The sequence below is a fragment of the Sceloporus occidentalis genome, unplaced genomic scaffold, assembly GCF_023333645.1.
Source record: "Sceloporus occidentalis isolate IW3139 unplaced genomic scaffold, rSceOcc1.0.p SCAF_1, whole genome shotgun sequence".
Taxonomy (NCBI): Eukaryota; Metazoa; Chordata; class Lepidosauria; order Squamata; family Phrynosomatidae; genus Sceloporus; species Sceloporus occidentalis.
In genome coordinates this window covers 81,456,195-81,474,103 of record NW_028316981.1, presented here as the reverse complement: position 1 = coordinate 81,474,103, position 17,909 = coordinate 81,456,195, and the positions used below count along the sequence as shown (strand labels likewise).

The 17,909-nt window shown below is 44.2% G+C and overlaps 1 protein-coding gene across 4 annotated transcripts; it reads right to left on the bottom strand.

Moving 5' to 3' along the window:
* Positions 1–3,698: 3,698 nt before the first annotated feature.
* KIAA1191 (KIAA1191 ortholog) lies at positions 3,699–17,435 on the bottom strand. 4 transcript variants are annotated; one of them, XM_089527503.1, is made up of 9 exons: positions 17,240–17,435; positions 12,902–12,997; positions 12,572–12,663; positions 10,359–10,549; positions 9,292–9,418; positions 7,556–7,680; positions 6,408–6,514; positions 5,953–6,101; positions 3,699–5,371 (listed from the first exon to the last, which is right to left on the bottom strand). In XM_089527503.1, the coding sequence occupies exons 3-9, from the start codon at positions 12,597–12,599 to the stop codon at positions 5,163–5,165; spliced, it is 936 nt and encodes a 311-aa protein (XP_089383629.1). In that variant the 5' UTR covers positions 12,600–12,663; positions 12,902–12,997; positions 17,240–17,435; the 3' UTR covers positions 3,699–5,162. The 4 variants fall into 4 exon arrangements, with proteins under 4 accessions (XP_089383629.1, XP_089383612.1, XP_089383621.1 ...); XM_089527486.1 differs by having other exon boundaries at positions 12,902–13,034; positions 17,244–17,435; XM_089527495.1 differs by having other exon boundaries at positions 17,244–17,435.
* Between the last annotated feature and the right edge of the window lie 474 nt (positions 17,436–17,909).

The window sequence follows — 17,909 nt, the reverse complement described above, 5'->3', positions numbered from 1 at the left end:
CCAACCCCTCAGGCTCGCATCGGTGGTGATCTGGACCGTCTCCTGGCTCCAGATCAGCCGTCCCCTGAGGACTGCCGGCGATGTCCACCAACGGAGGGAGTCGCGCACCTGTGGGGTCACCGTGATCCTGAGGTTGGACTTGGTGGCTATGGCCTCCTGGTGAGGTAAGAGCAGCCATTGAAGGGGTCTTGAGTGGAATCTGGCCCATGGCACACAGTCCCTCGCTGCTACCATGAGGCCCTGAAGATGGACCAACAGGGAAATCTTGGCTCTGGGGAAGGCCAGGGCCTGATCGACTGCCTTGAGGATGGCTTGGACCCTCTCCCTAGGTGATGGATCTGGTGAGCTGGCTCGGTGAAACTCTTGTCGAGGTTCACTAGGAACCCGTGGTCCTCTAGTGAGCGAAGAATCAGGCGGACATCCGAACGACCCTGTTGAAGTGTCGGGGACCTTATCAGGAGGTCGTCGAGGTAAGGGTAGACATGTAGACCCTGTGTCCTCCAGTGAGACACCAGGGCGACGAGGACCTTGGTAAACACCCTCGGAGCTGACACCAAGCCGAAGGGCAAGGCCCTGTATTGGTAGTGATGGTCGTCGTAGGCGAACCTGAGGTATCATCGATGACTGGGGTGAACAAGGATGTGGAAATAGGCATCGCGCAAGTCCAGTGACGAGAGAAAGTCTCTGGGCTGAAGGGCCTCCAGTATTGAGTTGAGGGTCTCCATTCAAAACTTTCTGTATGTTATATAGGAATTTAAGCCCTTTAAGTTTAAGATAGTCCTCCATTTTCCATTCTTCTTTGGGACCAAGAAGAAAGTGGAGTAGCAACCTGTGAACCATTGTGAGCTCACAACCTCTTCTATGGCCCCCAAACGGAGCAAGTCTCTGATGGCTTCCAGCAGGAGAGCATGTTTGGCTGAGTTCTTTGACCTTGGAGATGGGATGAATCTTTCTCGAGGACGCCGGCAAAACTCTATCCGGTATCCCGATCATAGGGTGTCCAGCACCCACTGGTCCTGAGTGGACTGTTCCCAGACCGACACAAAGCCTCTCAGCCGGCCTCCCACTGGAGGCGCCCCATCATTGTTGTTGTTGTTGTTGTTTGCGGGGTCCTCTGTTGCCTCCGGACTGGCCTCTCTGGTGGAAGGGCGGCCGGGGCTGTCTGGACTGTTGTCTATTGTCACCCCAGCGCTGGCCAAATGGTCTGGCGTCCCTGGACTGGAAGGAGGAGGATGGGGAGGAGGAGGAGAAAGGTCTGGAGGGGCGAAAAAACTGCTTCCTAGACCTAGGCCTGGCCCTGTTGTCTGACTTGCGATCCCCTGGTAATGTTTTTTTTTATCCTTGTCCTCCACCAGTACCTGGTCGAGTGACTCTCCGAATAATTTAGTCCCAAGGAAGGGAGTGAAGGCCAAATTGTGTTTTGACTTCGCATCCACGTTCCAGTTTTTTAACCAGAGCTGGCGGCGCACGGTGACCGCCGCTGCCTGGGCCCTGGTGCAGAATTGGACTGAGTCTAAGGTCGCGTCGGCCGTGTAGGCTGAGGCCAGGGCGATCTTGTTGAGGCCCTGTTTGAGATGTGGTTTTTGGGGGGGCACCTCTTGGAGGAGCTCCCTCGCCCATGACAGGGAGGCTCTGGCCACTATGGACGCTGCCGCTGCCGCCCGAATTGCCACAGACATAGCCTCATGGGCCTTTTTTAGGGCTGTCTCTGCTTTTTTGTCCTCTGGGATTTTGAGGGTGTCCTCCCCGTCCTTGCAGAAGACGGCGAAGGACACGAGGGCAGACAGGGGCATCAACGACCGGGAACTGTAGTTTATCCATCACAGAAGAGGGAAAGCTATATACCTTTTTGATAGAGTTGGGCAATGGGCCCGATGTGGCCGGCCTGTTCCACTCAGCCCTGATGACCTCCATGAGGTTAGCCGGGCACGGGATCTCAGCCAAAACCGGGGTGGGCACAGGGAACAGTCCCTCTCCCACCCTGGGCAACTCGGAGTCATGGGGTGGCTTGGCCTCCACTGAGGGGGCAATGGCCAGGGTCTTTAGGGTCTTACCTAGCAGTCTAGGGAAGTCCTCGGCCCTGAAAAGGCGTGCTGAGGTCACCGGGGGCTCAGACTCCTGAACCTCCTCTTCACCTGAAAGTTCACCCTCTTCGTAGCCATCTCTGACCTCGGCCTCATCTTCCGCGTCCCCATCCAGGTCGGAGAGGACCGGACTGGCCTGAGGGAGGCGGCGGGGCGCCCGTCTGCGCCTCTTGTGGGGGGGGCTTGCCCCCAGCCTCGACCTTGGAGTCAGAGAGGGAGACCTCATCATCGTCCCTGGGCCGCTTGTGGGCGGCTGACCCTGCATCCTCCTGGAGTGCAGGGCGCTTTTTGGTGGCATCGCGGCTGCGGCAGGGGGGAGGAGGAGGGAGCGGACTGGATGCTCCCAAGATGGCGCCTCCCAGGGCCACCACTAAGATGGCGGCCCCCATGAACCTCATCAAGATGGCCGCCCCCCCGTGGCCAAGATGGCGGCGCCCATCGGGCCGACCAAGATGGCGCCCGCCATCCGCCGGCTCGCGTGCTCCTCCCAGGTGTGACGGGGCCGCGGTGGAGAAAACCACCTCAGCGACTAGGTCGAGCTGGGGCTCGGCCTGCGGGGCGTCAGGGCCTCCGGCCAGGCGCTGGAGTAGCTGCCAGCCGGCCCCCAGGGCGGAGGGCCATGCGTGTAGGCCCGAGGAAACCGCGGGCGGGAAAGGGAGGGAGGCCAGGGAGAGGCCGGCTCCTGGGGCTGCCCGCAGGTGGGCACTCTCCACAGCGGCAGAGGCTCCGTAAAGGTCCCTGGCCGGCAGGGACTCGGAGGAGGGGGAGGCTGCGGCAGCCCCTAAAACATGGGGCAGGGGTGCGGGGCCGGGGGGGTCCCCAGTCTGCCCTCCAGGAGGGAGGCTACCCACCCCCAGGAGGCTCGCGGCTTCTCGGGTGAAGATGGCCCTAACAAACTCACCAAGCTCCCGGACCGCGCTCGCCTCTTGGAGGCTGGGGGTCGACAGGGCCTCTTCCAGGCCTTGGGGACCACCATGGCCCGGGCGGAAGGAGGGGGCCTGTTCGGAGCCCCCCAAGACCGAAGTCCCAGGAAGCAGGGCCCCATGCTCTACCTCTGTCGCCGGCTCCCTTGGGGAGGCCAGCAGACCCTGTACTGGGGAAGCCCTTCCCAGGGGAGGCCCTTCACCCGTGAACTTAGGGTCTTCTGCCGTAGCCCACCACCGAGAGGGAGAAGGCAGGGAAGAGGGAGCAAGGAGAGGCAGGAGAAGGGACAAAACTGACCGCTTCGGCGAAAGAAGGGAACGACTTTGCTGGCTGAAGGAGTTGACCTGCTCGGAGCGTAGGCAGGAACAAGACTGAGGCCCAGAGGGGTTAGTCCCTCCCTATATAGGGGCCGGTCTTCTTTTGTCCCTGCCTACAGGAGCAAATGGGAGGTACATAACCCCGGATTACAGGAGGACAGGACCCTCTCTGCTGGGAAACAATGAGTACAGTCCGTCCTCGCCTTATGCGGGATCAATATACTGGATACTGTGAGCCTGTACATCAATCCACTTGAATTCAGTAATGCATATTTGTAGTTGCGTTGGCATGAACTGTAGCTTTATTGATACATAGTAGAGACCTTCCATTATAGTAAATCCTATACTGTTACAATAATGACCACAAGAGATGCACTGGGAAGGGCCTTTTTTTAATTCCATGGAAGAGTCAGGCATAAAGACATGAGCACAAAATATCACAAAATAAATTAAACATCAGTCAAAGAGGTGGATCACTGTTTACTGTGCAGAAGCAGTGATGACAATTAACAAGAACTAGAATGCTATCATGAATATACATCGAAGATGTAGTTGAAAGGAGGATGGATCAGATATTAAGTAAGTCACTTAGCTACATCACAACCTCATCATTTATGGAAAGGACACAGACCTCTTTGGGGCATAGAAAAGCTTAGTGAGGAAGTCTCTATTAATCGTGCCATTAAACAAAATAATGGATATTCTAAGGCTGTTATCTCATTATCATAATGTAAAGCCAACCTGCAGCTTAAAAGTTTAGATCAGCAGTGGACACAGTACAGCCCTCCAGATGTTAACACTACACCTCCAAGAAGCCCTAGCTACGATAGCCAGTTATGAGGAATTGGGACTTTTGTGCCCCTTGTTTAAATCAAGAAAGCAAGGAAAGTACATGTGCCACTTACTTCCAACTGGATACAGAAAGTCCTCCACAGTCTGACAGAAACATGTGAAAAGATACAGTTACATCACTTGTTACTAATGTTTACAACTAAGTTGCTCTAAGCAATTTACTTTGCATCCCTCTATATCCAGAATAAAAATTAATGCCCAATGTCCCTTTCTCAATAATTATACTCCCATTTCATATCCTTTTCCTAATAGTGCCACTAAAAATTCTCATGCCCCTGAGATCAAATGTAATAGCCATGATTCCCTTTTTCTTTTCTTTTGCAATTTGCTTCTCTGGGAATGAAGGATCTTTCCCATGATATGCTGAACGATTTAACATCAAGAGCAGAATTCACAAAGAGTATCATGAATCTCATACCATAGCCCTCAAATGGGCACTATTCTTTCTTCATATTCTTAAGGCATGGATCTCTTACAAGTGAAACAGCCAAACCAGGTTTCCAAAACCTTCCAGGAACAAGACTTGTCACAAAACACTAGACCAGAGAATGCTAGCTTCCTGTAAAGGTTGAAAGAAGGAATTCTTTAAGGGGCTACAGTTGCACAGTGCCCTACAATAAACTGGCAGGAAAAAAGCAGATGTCACAAGAGCCAGTCACAGCAGATCAGACAGCCGAAGCCAAAAACACCTCCCCAAAACCCTCCAACATAATGGTGGTTTGCTCATTATAAAATTTACCAGTAAACAGAAGCAAAGGGCTATATATCAGAAATACACTGGCAGGATGGCTATGATTTGTGCTGTACAGAAAAAACTTTTGGAATAAAGAAAGCAATAAATCCATAATCCCACTCAGTGTTGTTTCATCACCATTACTACAACAGACCTTCCTATGTCAGCTGAATGAAATGGGAAAGGCAAGGACCATTCAGTCCATTATAAAATAAGAAGAGCATGACCACGCCCCATTAAGCAGAGGTGTCTCTAGAATCCAGTTGGAGTGAGCACATTCATGTCCCGAGGTTTGAGGTTATGAGAACGTGGGGACCGCCTCTTTTCTTCCATAGCTGGAATGTCCATCCTGGGGGGCTTAAAGGTTGTAGAATCCTCCCCCAGCCGAGTAGCCTGGGCACGCATTAGTTCCATTGGAGATGGCTTCTGGGCACCCTTATATGACTGGATGGTAAAGCCCCCTAAGGGGAAAAAATATACAACGCAGGTAAGAACAGAATATCAGGATATAACCATGCATGTCTGATTTCATTTCATTTTATGACTAGCTTTTGAATGTACAGTCGACCCTTCTTATACACAGATTTTTTATACATGGATTCAAGCATCCACGGTTTGAAAATGTTCAAAAAAAGTATAAATTTCAAATATCAAACCTTGATTTTCCATTTTTTATAAGGGACACCATTTTACTATGTCATTATATTTAATGGGACTTGAACATCCACAGGGGATCTTGGAACCAAACCCCAGCATACAACATGGGTCCACTGTAGTTGTCAGATTCTGTACCACAAATTATGAAAAGCTGCAGATGACAGAAAATCATCTTACTCACATTCTCGTCTGCAGCTTCCATTCAATTCTGACACATGTTCATGTGTTTCATTTTTAGGGCCATTCCTAATCTTAACTCTGTGGCTTTCGTCTTTCAAGCCAAAACTGAATTCTAGATCTGAACTTCTCCTTTGCTATTCTCTCCATTTTTAAAGTGAGCACACACTGCTGTCATTCCTATCATTAAAATCACACTATACAGTACCTGTGCCAGTATTTGATCTCTGAAGCGTCCTTGGTCCAAATAAGCTCCATTTTTCTGATGATGCTTTATCACCATCCCCACTGCTGGAGTCCATTGGTACAAGATCAGTGCCAGTGATGGAATTGGAGGTTCCCTGACTAAACCAGCCTCTGCATGAAAGAACAAACTAAGAACTCAAACTGGATACGCAGATTACAGCAGCATTATATAGTTCAACCTTCAACATAACATTTCAAGTAGATTTACATAAGATTTATAGAAGGTAAACTCCAGGGAACTTTTATATGGGCAATTTCACAAAATAGCTAAACAATGCATATTATTAAAAACAGAACCCATATAAACTAGGCATACTTCTAATATGGACAGACCTTCACAATATCCAAAGGAAGCTGGGATTCAAAGTTCCTTAAGCATGTCAAGTTCCTTTCACTTTGCCCTATTAGAAAATATACCTGTATGTGCGCTTGGGAGAGGACTGGGGAGTGCTGCTTGGAGTAGACTGAGCAGAAGAAACCTGTTTATCTTCTTTTGCCATCTCTCCACTTTGCATCTTCAGATTCTGTTAAAAAGAACAAAGACATACAAATGGAAGCTTTCCAAATCTAGCAAGTGAACAACCAATAGTGAAAGTTGACAACTTACTTCATCAGTAAGACATTGGTAATAAAAGTATTTAGTGACAAGACTTTACATGGAGCATAGCACAGAATAGAACCATTTCAAGACCTGGCAGCTTTCAAATGACCACCCTCTATAATTGAGCAGTACATTCAGCTCAATATGAGCTTCAGTGGTTAGACATATACCTTGGGGTCTAAAAGTTTTTGCGTCCTTAAGTTTGGATTCCCTTTCCAGGCTAGGCTCTGGGTGGATGATATCAAGGGTGAGACTCTGCCCCAAACATCTACCTGAAAGTCACTTGGCCCCTTCCCAATACCCACTTCAACATCCTCCATGTACGGGCACAAAGAATGTCCTTTCCCATGCCCCTCACTATCCCACTGGACAGAAATGGGGACATGAAGGTAATCCTGCTCCTACTTTCAATCAGTGATCATGAAACACAGTGTACTGAAACAGGTTGAAATTCCTCTCTTATCTTTAATCAGTGACTAGAAATAATGGATCTTTCCCAGCTTCCCAACTGGGACAGTGAAAGAGGCCAGGCAGAATCATGTTCATTCCCATAGCTAATCAGATGTATCAGTGACTTCTCCCTCACTCTGCTTGCCTTTCCAACTGCAAAGACTAGTGTCAGGCAACAGAATCTTTTTTTCTCCAAAGAGTGGTGCTGAACAACTACTGGACACTCTGTAGGCTGGATGAGGATGGGAGAGAAAAGTATGCCTTCACTGACACACACGTTAGCTTCATTGTGAATGCTTAGGACCTGAACTGAGAATTGAATTCATTCTATTTGCATGTGATATATGACTTGCACAGTGAACTGAAACAGGAGGGAAAAAACCAAGCCAATCATAATATGATAAAGACACCCATCAACAAAAAATCCACCCCTTCACAGAATGTTATAATTGACCAGCTCTACCAACTAAAGTAATTGACTAACTAGAAGTCCTGTGGGACTCAAACACCTTACATGGAGTGACTCAGCCACACGATGGTACTTTGTCTCCTCTGCAGTGAGGCCCTTGTGGGGAGTATATCCGGCATCTCTCAGCCCTGCCTGCTGCTCAAAGCGCTGAATGCTCTCCTGAGTTTGTTCTAGAACGGACAACATAACACATTCACACAAGCCACAAAACACCACTGCCTGCCACAGAGTTCTATGAGACAATGTCATAACAGCATTTATGGGGTGGAGGGGGTTACAACCATATATTACAAACAGCCAGAACAACTGAATCAGAAACTTTCTGAAGATGGAGATTCTAACAGATGGAAGCAAACAGAATGTGATTAATAGAGAGGTCAGCAAAGCAAGGTAATTTAGTACTATGTGAGTTCTTTCTGAAAGATCTGCTGTTATATTTTTAAACACCAATCAGATGTTGTCAACCAAGAATGAGCAACCAGGATCTTCCATGTGACTGGACTTCAACTCCCATCAGCCTAGGGCAGCCTAACCAATGGTAAGGGATTATGGGAATTGCAATGCAATACCAAGATGGACACAGTTGCCCACCACTGTTCTAAACCATTTTGGGGGGGGGACCACTTTTATTATATTTGGATGACTCTTTGTTGTAAATTTGTATGTGTGGAATCAAAATGCTGGCCAAGAAAGGAGGACGCTTTAAGGAATATCTTAAGAACACAGGATGCTGCCTTATAACAACTCATACCAGTAGTTCATCTAGCTCAACTGGCAACTGACAGCTTTCTTTAAGACTTTAGAGTAGTCTGTTCCTAACCTACATGAGGACCCAATGCCTTGGACCTTGGGCATGCAAAGCTGGTGCTCTCTCACAGATCTACAAAGGCATATTTATGTAGTATGCTCATAACATGCATAAGTCTTAGCAAGTGAATTGAGAACAGACTGAACTAGGGAGCTCCAAAGACAGAAAACCACTGCAGCTCAGTATTGTGTGGAAGATGCTTCCATTACACCCAAGTAATGCTGACTGATTTATGTGTGCATTATATGTAATGCACAAATATAATTTATCTGTGCATTAACTGGAAAGGCAATGTAATGCTAACAGCCTGTCCATTTTCGCAGCTTAATTTAGTACTAACTCAGTAGAAGTCTTAACTTAGTTATTTAGAAAACTAATATTTTTAATTTTTCCTTAAAATATTTAAGAACTACTAATAGTCTGCATAGGTATTCATTTTAAAACCACATTTACTAGAGAAATGGAATGAGTGGACCAAACTAACAACTAAGTACTGGCAGTAAAGGTCCGCTAAAACTGCATTAAGAAGTGCATTTCTGAAGAACTGATGGGCAATGTTTCTTCTACCAGCTTGCATGCTTGGCAAAAACAAAAATACGATTCTGAAGGTAAAGCATTTTCAGATATGTTCTCACAGTATTCTGCTTAAAGCTAAGGGAACTGCCCGCTTCAATTATGACTGAAGTAAGCAACTTGTGCCTTCCAGATACTGTTGGGATGGCAACATTAGCTGTGCTGTCTTGGGTTAAAGGAAACTGCAGGTCAAAGAAAATCTAGAGAGCTAAGTGTTATCCTCACCCAACTATCCATTCTTACTTTAGGATAACCAATCTCTTTCTAGAACCTTCTGAATGGAGACAACCATATCATATAATCATAACAGGAGTAGCCCGTTTGGATATATTGTAGTCTCTTAGGACAAAATTCCATGTCTTGGTCATCTAGCCTACAAGATTAATACAAGAGCTCTTACTTGTAATGAGAGAATTCATGATGATGTGGGTGGCCTTGGCTTTCACCACTGGAACCTTGTTCACAGTCTCAGTGGAAGATGAAGGGATTATGGCAGATGAATGCATGCTAGTCTCCCCTTCCTCAACCTGTGCAGAGGAAGCCAGGTAAAATTTGAGGAGAAAGAGACAAAATTACCCCGGGAGAATCAAAAGCTTCTCCTGATCCCCATGGGAATGAGATTAGACACTACATCTGTACAAATAGACGAAAAACGTTACTCTTGTCAAAGAACATCAGATGTATGAATAGATGAAACATTTTCTCCTACACTAGGGATAATTCCCATTCTCTCAGCTCATTTGCCCACTCTAAGATGACAACTATGGTTTTAAGTTCTGGAGTGGAAAGCCAGAAACAGAATGGCAATGTCCATAATTGATTATTCCACAAGTCACAGCTATTTAATTTTTCTAAGAATATATTTACAAAATACTATGTTAAAAACTGATTAACTACATTAAATATATTTAAGTTGTCTCAGATGATTATAATATACTTCTGAACTGAAAATATCCTATTTATTATGGTAGTAAACATATATGAAAATGTTAATATTAATACACACTTTCCAGAATGACTGAAGTGGAAATAGGATTTTTAAAAATTAGTCTGTGTGCTTTTTACATTTTAATGATGTTTCCAAACCACGATTTAAAACACATTGTTTTAAAGCAACAGGGACTCTATTTTTGTTAAGGAAACAATTCACTAAAATATGAGGCTTGTACATGCTTTCCATCAAAGATGTTCTGTATAGGTAAGGTAAGGTACTAACTTGCGCTGCAGCAATTTCATTTGTTTCATCAAAGACAATTCACCAAGTTTGAAAAGTAAATGTCATTATCATCATTACCACTACCAGGCTTTAAAGACTGCATTTACAATACTTATTATAGGTGCCACCCAACACATTTAATTTCAGTAGACAATTCATGTAAAATGTCATGCTGTCCTCATGGGGACAATACAACTGGAATCCACTGGAAATCTTACACTACCTCAGCATTCACTCAAGGGACTTCATACCTTGGAAAGTTCCTCATATTTGCGTTCAGGAATAACTGGCTGTTTCCACAGGATATTGGAGGACATATTTGAAGGAGGAGGAGTCATTGGTGCTGTATCCTCCAGGGCATCATCATAACTGAATGCCCGGCGGCTCATTCCAATTGGCTGGGACATCTTTCCTAGGAGACTTCCAGAGCCATGCTCAATAGCTAAGGACAGAGATGGAAATTTCACAGTGGGCTGCACTTTTTGAACTTGAGTTCTTCCACAGCATGTAGTACTAATCACACCAGTATTTTTTTTTTTCATTTTCAAGATCCTTTAGGACCGTTATGCTAAGTCTTGAGAACAACTCTGATTTAACTAATTGTTAACAAATAAAGGAAAGCTATGCCATGCCACACTATGATCTCAGCAATATTGTTGATCCAGTTAGATAATTTCAACAATCAAGGGTTAAAACTGACAGAGCTGGAAGATTTCTAGGTCAAAAATCCTAGAAACAGCACTACTCACATGTTGCTACTGTGTATTAGTTCAACAGCACCATTTAGTTTAGAGCTGCTAAAATCCTACTCGTATCCCACCATGTTATACACTGGGCCCTTGCTATCTGCTGAAGTTTGGTTCCATTATACACCCTCCCCCTGCCATGGATACCAAAATCCATGGATGCTCAAGCCCCATTCAATACAATGGCATAGTGAAATGATGTCCCTTATATAAAATGCCAAAATCAAGGTTTGCTTTTGAGGCTATAGTGTTTTCAAACTGTTGATCCATGGATAAAGAATCTATGGATATGGAAGGCCAACTGTACTGACATCCCACTGCTTTTTATTTTACTTCTTCCATACATGCACACTGTAAATCAATTTCCTTTTAAAGGTCTGCAAGCATTCTAATATCAAAAATATAAGGTGAAGGTAAAGGTATTCCCCTGTGACAGGGTCATCGTGTCTGACTGTAGGGGGTGGTGCTGATCTCTGTTACTAAACCGAATAGCCAGAATTTTCAAATACTGTGATCATATGGCCAGCATGACTGCTTAGGACGCTATTTACCTTCCCCACCAAAGTGGTACCTATTTATTTACTTGGATTTGAGTGTTTTTGAACTACTAGTTTGGCAGAAGCTGGGACTAGAGATGGGAGCTCACTCCATCACATGGCAATTGGGCCTCAAACCGCCAACCTGCTGATCTTGCAATCAATAGAATCAGTATTTTTTGTGGGGCTTTCAGGCTATGTGGCCATGTTCTTATAGAGTTTATTCCTGTTGTTTTGCCAGCATCTGTGGCTGGCATCTTAGGAGAATGATAGAGTCAGTGTCTTAACCACTTGAGCCACCATGTCTCATCAAAAATATAATCAAATATTAAAAAGTCAAGGCTGGAAAAACTGTGTGTGTACGCACACCCTCAAGTCACCTGCTGACTTTTCACAATCTCATACATTTCGTAGAGTTTTCTTAGGCGAGGAATCCTCAGAGGTGGTTTTGCCTGTTACTTCTTCTGAAATACATCCTCTAGCACCTGATATTCCTTGGCAGCCTCACATTCAAGTACTAACCAGGACTAAGCTTGTTAAGCTTCCAAAATCAGACAGGATCTGGTATCCTTAGGGTATTGGCATAGGCATAGGGTATGCATAGATACTTAGAAATACAATTCTGTTGTAATGGGATCTGATAAGTGATACCTACAGCCAATGGTACTTTCCCTGAATTGATTGCAGTCGATTACCTTTTTCTTCCAACACACATATAAAACTACACTCTTCAATTTCAATAAATACATTCTAGAGCAAGTTAAATTCAGGAAATGAGAGCAATATTTAACATCACGATAATTAAATAAAAAATCCTGTAAGTGGCCTGAAAGATTCCTTGGAGAAACTTAAAACCAGCCTTAAAGAACTCTCAAAACATCACTACCTCATTTTAGTAGGATCAGTCATCAACTTCTAATAAAAATATGCTTATCATTACTCAGTGTAACTCAGGGGGAAAAGTGACAGACAACTGCAACCCAAAAAACTACCAACACAGATACAGTATAGACACAAATGACTAACAGCCCCACTGAGCAGGGCCGGGCTTTAAGGTGCTATTGCCTGCAATTTGGTATAACCTCTTGGAGAGTTTGAATTGAGATACTAGTGATATTGTATTATAATTACCACTGGACACTTGGTTCAAGATTTAGCATTTACTTAGAGAATGAGTTTTACCAGGAACATCTCTTCGTTGTGAAGCCATGATTGCAATTCCAGGTGTTTCACTATACGGAAATCCAGAACAGGACTGTTGTTACTGTTGTTACCTAATAAAAATAAAGGGTATTTTGATGTGCAAAAGTTTTCAACACTAGAATAAAGGATCCTCATCTACTGTACAACCAAAGATAACCTAAGAAAACTCTCCATTTTTTCAAAGCATGAAAGATAGCTATTCATCTTTAAGACTTACATAGTACGATAACCTGACTAATTAGAAATTAATCAAAGCACCATCCTAATAAATGTTTCTGTCAAAAGGAAAAGAAAGCCAGAAGAGCTTACCCCAAGTTATGATGAAAGAAAGATGTCAAAAAAGGACCATTCTGTTGCTGAGGCTGACACTAGCAAACCATTCCCGCGAGCTTCCATGCAGACAGACTGACAAAGATTCAGAAGCAAGAAGATATTTACTGAACTAAAATGACAAAAAACAGCCTACAATCACACAACTGAACTCATATCTTATTCAATACTACTATGTATTCTGTGCATGACTCCAACTATTTAAAAAGTACTGCTAGTGTATAATGCTTCAAGTGGCCCTAACCAGATATCCCAAAGAAACCTAAACTACGTAAGACTACAAGGTACCCGCAAAAGCACATGCTGTACATGTTACAGGTTAGAATATTAGTACTGTAATAGCATAAGGTCATAGAAAGCAATTTGAACATTCACCTGCACCTAGCAATCACCACCTTAGCAACATGTCAAGCTGGGTCCAGCAACTGCACCTGAATTCATAGTCACCTGAAATTGTTCAATATAACATAAAGCTGATAACAGCAGTGGCCTATTCTTGAATTACCATTAATTTTAAAAATAATCTGCTAATTTAGTATAACTCAGCATATGAATTTAGTGTAGCTATGCATCCCACTATCTCAGGAGAGGTCCATCAATAGAAAAACTCAAGATTTCTGACAACAGATAAATTATTGGGATCGGTAGGGTGCAAGTAGTATACTATACTGTAGTTTACTAGCCAGCATTGCTGGTGCCCCGTTCCAAGCACCTCCCTTAAGGACACATACACCAGAGATACTTCTACTGGCCTGACCCAAGTAATATCCTCAATATCAGCATCATGTCCAACTTGCACACAATTCAAAAAGCAAACAGGTGGTGTAAATGCAGCTTTAGAAGAACTATCACATTGGTGTGGCAGTAAGGAAGAGCCTGAAAACAGCTCATTCAGCAAGCTTGGCCAGGCTTCTACAAACCCTCCAGAGCAGTGGTGGGCAACCTGCAACCAAAGGGCTGCATGCCTAATTGCAAGGCATCACTGCAAGCGAGCAGTTCAGATCCCTGGCAAATATGATAGGGGAAGAGGCTGAAAGAAAAAGAAAAACCCCCACAAATTAACCATGAGGGAATGTGGTCCCCACAACTTTTTTTTTTATTCTCCATGCTTGCTCTGGAAAACAGCAATATTTGCTCAGAACGAGAAAGCAAGTGAGATCTTCCTTCCCCAACATGGATGGCAGGGTGTGAGGAGTAGGAGCAGCATCTAGCACCTAACTACGAAAGTATTCATGAATTATCACCAGGCACACCAAATTCTACAATTGCCAAACCCCCAGGATAGGAAACAATGGGCATTTGGTCAGGAGGTTTAACCAACATCAGCATCTATTCACTTCAGTTAGGAAGAAAGTAACAGGGAGAAAGTAACTGTAAACAGGAGGTGGGGGGAGAAAGCTGCAATATCATAAGAGAGAGGGGTGTTTCTTACACAGTGAACACATGTGCAGATTGACACAGAGAATTGTGTGTATGTTTTCCAGAGTCTAGAGAAGTTACTTATCTGAACTTATCTTCCAGAATCCCCTTCCCAGCCAGCATAGCCTCTTCACGAGGGGGCTGTGGGGTTCTGCAAAATCCAAGCAAGTAACTTTTCCGAACTCTGTGACTTAAAAGGAAACAAGTCTCACAGAATCCCACAGAGCTTATGCCCTAATACAGACTGAGGGCCCATACAGACAGGCCAAAATGAAGCTGCTTTGCATCACTTCGGAGGTATGTTGTTTAAATGACACACACATCTTAAGAGGCCAGAAGCTGCTCCAAAGCTGCACTCCAGTTTTAGGACTGGAGCGTGGCTCCAGCGCAGCTTCCAGCCTCTTAGGACGCATGCATCATTTAAACAGCCTACCTCCAAAGTGAACCGAAGCAGCTTTATTTTGTCCTGTCTGTACACGCCCCGAGTCTCCCTTATCCCAAATTCTGACATCTGAAATACTCCAAAAAGCAAAGCTTTTCATGAGTGGCTGAGATGCTGACACTTTAGCTTTCTGTTGGTTTAATGTACACAAACTTTGTTTCAGGCACAAAATTATTTAAAATGTTGTACAAAATTCCCTTTAGGCTATGCATAAAACATAAATGAATTTTGTGTTTAGACATGGGTCCCATCTCCAGTGGCGTAGTGGTTTGCGTGTTGGACTATACCTCTGAGACCAAGGTTCAATTCCCTGCTCAGCCATGAAACCCGCTGGGCGAGCTTGGGCAAATCACACTCTCTCAGCAATGGCAAACCTCCTCTGAACAAACTTGTCAAGAAAACCCCATGATAGTTTTGCCTTAGGGTCACCATAAGTTGGAAATGAGTTCAAGGCACACAACAACAAGCATGCAAATACAGGTTTTCCAAAATCCCAAAAACCCCACAAAAACAGAAACACCTCTGGTCCCAAGCATTTCAGGTAAGGCAGACTCAACCAAAGCAGACTTCAAAGACAGTATGCAAAGGATTTTTGTAGCACCACCTTTAAGATAAACTGAGCAAAGGATGTTGTAGCATAAACTTTTGCCTATTTCCTCAGATGCATGGAGAAAGTAGACTAGGGCTGTATCCACGCTGCAGAATGAATGCAGTTTGACACCAGTTCAACTGCCATTGCTCCATGCTATGGAATTCTGGGATTAGTAGTTTTGTGAAATATTTAGCCTTCTCTGTTAGATAGCCCCAGTGTCACCCCCCAAAAATAGAAATCCCAGAATTCCCTAGCATGGAGCCATGGCAGTTAAAGTGGTGTCAAGCTGCATTATTTCTGGAGTACAGATGCATGCAGCCTCAACCTACAAAAACTCATGCTACTGGCTTCTTTTGTTCAGTCAGTGTCAAAGATGCTACAAGATCCCTTTGCACACCTGCCTCCAGAAGCTGCTCCTTCCTTTCTCACTTATGGGTGGTGACCTGAAGTAAAACCCATCATGGGCTTTTCTGGGGATGATGCGCTCAGAGGGGATTTGCCATTAAGGCCGAGCAACCATGATCACCCCAGCTGGCAGAGCAAGGATCTGAAGGCAGATCCCTCGGAGTCCCACATTCACTCTCTGGAGAAGTTACTTTTCACCATAAGAGGCCTCTTCTGTTCAAATCCCTTACCCACCCCTTGAAGGAGGATCTGGGCAAAGAAAAACTGATTCCAATCAGGGAAAAACAAGATAGATAGATAGATAGATAGATAGATATGTGAAAGATGAAGAAATTAAAAAGAACAACAACAAAAAATGAAGACTAGAAGACAGACAATGAGGCTCAAGAGTCAAGAAGGCAGAGAGGTTAAAGAGATCCAAAAAGACAGGTGACAAAAATATACATTTAGCTTACATAAGGTAATAAACTAAAAATATGAAGCTTCTGTACGATAGAGAAATATCCCAATGATGGACCAAAAGGAGGTTATTAATACGAACAGACGAAGCAGAGGTGAATCAATGATGAAATCTGGCATATATATATATATATATATATATAATATATATGTGTGACAGTTATGTAAACTTGGAAAGAGTTTGGTGGAAAGGGCATTATAAGCAAATTGTTGTTTCTAATAATAATGTGTTTATAAGTTTGTTTACTGTTATTATTATTATTTATAATGCCCTTTGGTGGAAAGGATGTTATAAACATATTATTATTATTATTTGTTTATAAGTTTGTTTACTACAACAACAGTTTGTTTATAACGCCCTTTGATGGAAAGGGCATTATAAACATATTAGTAGTAGTAGTTTGTTTCTAATAATAATTTGTTTATATGTTTGTTAATGATTATGATTATTTATGATGCCTTTTGATGGAAAGGATATTATAAACATATTATTATTATTATTATTATTATTTTGTATCTAATAATAATTTGTTTATAACCATTTAATAATAATAATATATTTATTATAAACAAACTGTTGTTGTTAGTTTGTTTATAATAATAATTTGTTTGTACGTGTTGTTTATGACACCAATAATTATAATCGTAGTTTGTTTACAATGCCCTTCCCACAGACCAAACATCAAACATATCATCAAAAACTGAACATAACCACACACACACACGTATGACAAAAAGAGACACAATGAAAACTATAAAATGCCAAAAGAATACAACTCCAGCTCCCAGAATTCCATAGCCCTTGAGCCAGAAAGAGTTAAAGCGGTGCCAAACCGGGTTATTTCTCCAGTGTGGACGCAGTCTATATATATTAATAATAATAATAATAATAATAATAATAATAACAACACAGTTCTATCTGTCTCTATCTATCTCTCTCTCTATCTATATCCCTATGTGATCCCTGCCTGGCCGAGGAAGCTTCCCCGCCCGGAGGCACCTGCCTGGGGCCGCCCGCAGCCCTGGGACGGGGACTAACAATCCCTCTCCGGCCGCGAGTCAGGCAGGAGGCCCAGCAGGAGGAGGAGGAGGGAGGCGGCCGGGAGTGGAGGCCGCTCAGCGGCGCCCGGAGCCACCATGGCGGCGGCGGCGGAGGAGGAGGAGGAGGATGAAGGCCCAAAGCTCAGGCCCACAAGCACCCGCGGCGCCAGGCAGCAGCAGCAGCAGCAGCAGCAGGAGGAGGAGCACAAGGAGGAGGAGGAAACGCCGCCGCCGCCAGGGGGAGCCCCAGCTGCGAAGACTGCCTCTCGCGAGACTTCGAGCCAACAGGGAGGGGGAGGAGGAGGGGACAGGAAACGGGAGGGCTCTCCTGACTCAGCGCCCGGACGCCTCCTACATTTCCTTTTCTTCCCAGGAGGCATTGCCCAAATGTCCTCCGTTTGGAGCAGCATGGGTTTAATATTTATAGCACTACGTTTTTAGCTCATACATGTATGTCTGTGTATATATATGATATATATATATATGTATATATGAGAGTGCTTCTTCAAGGCCCTAGGCTGGACTTATGTCCTCTTTTCCCCGGACGTGCCCTACATTGTAGTTTTCTGTCCAGGAGGAATTTCCAACATGTCCTCAATTTTGAGCAGCATGGATGTAATATTTGTAGG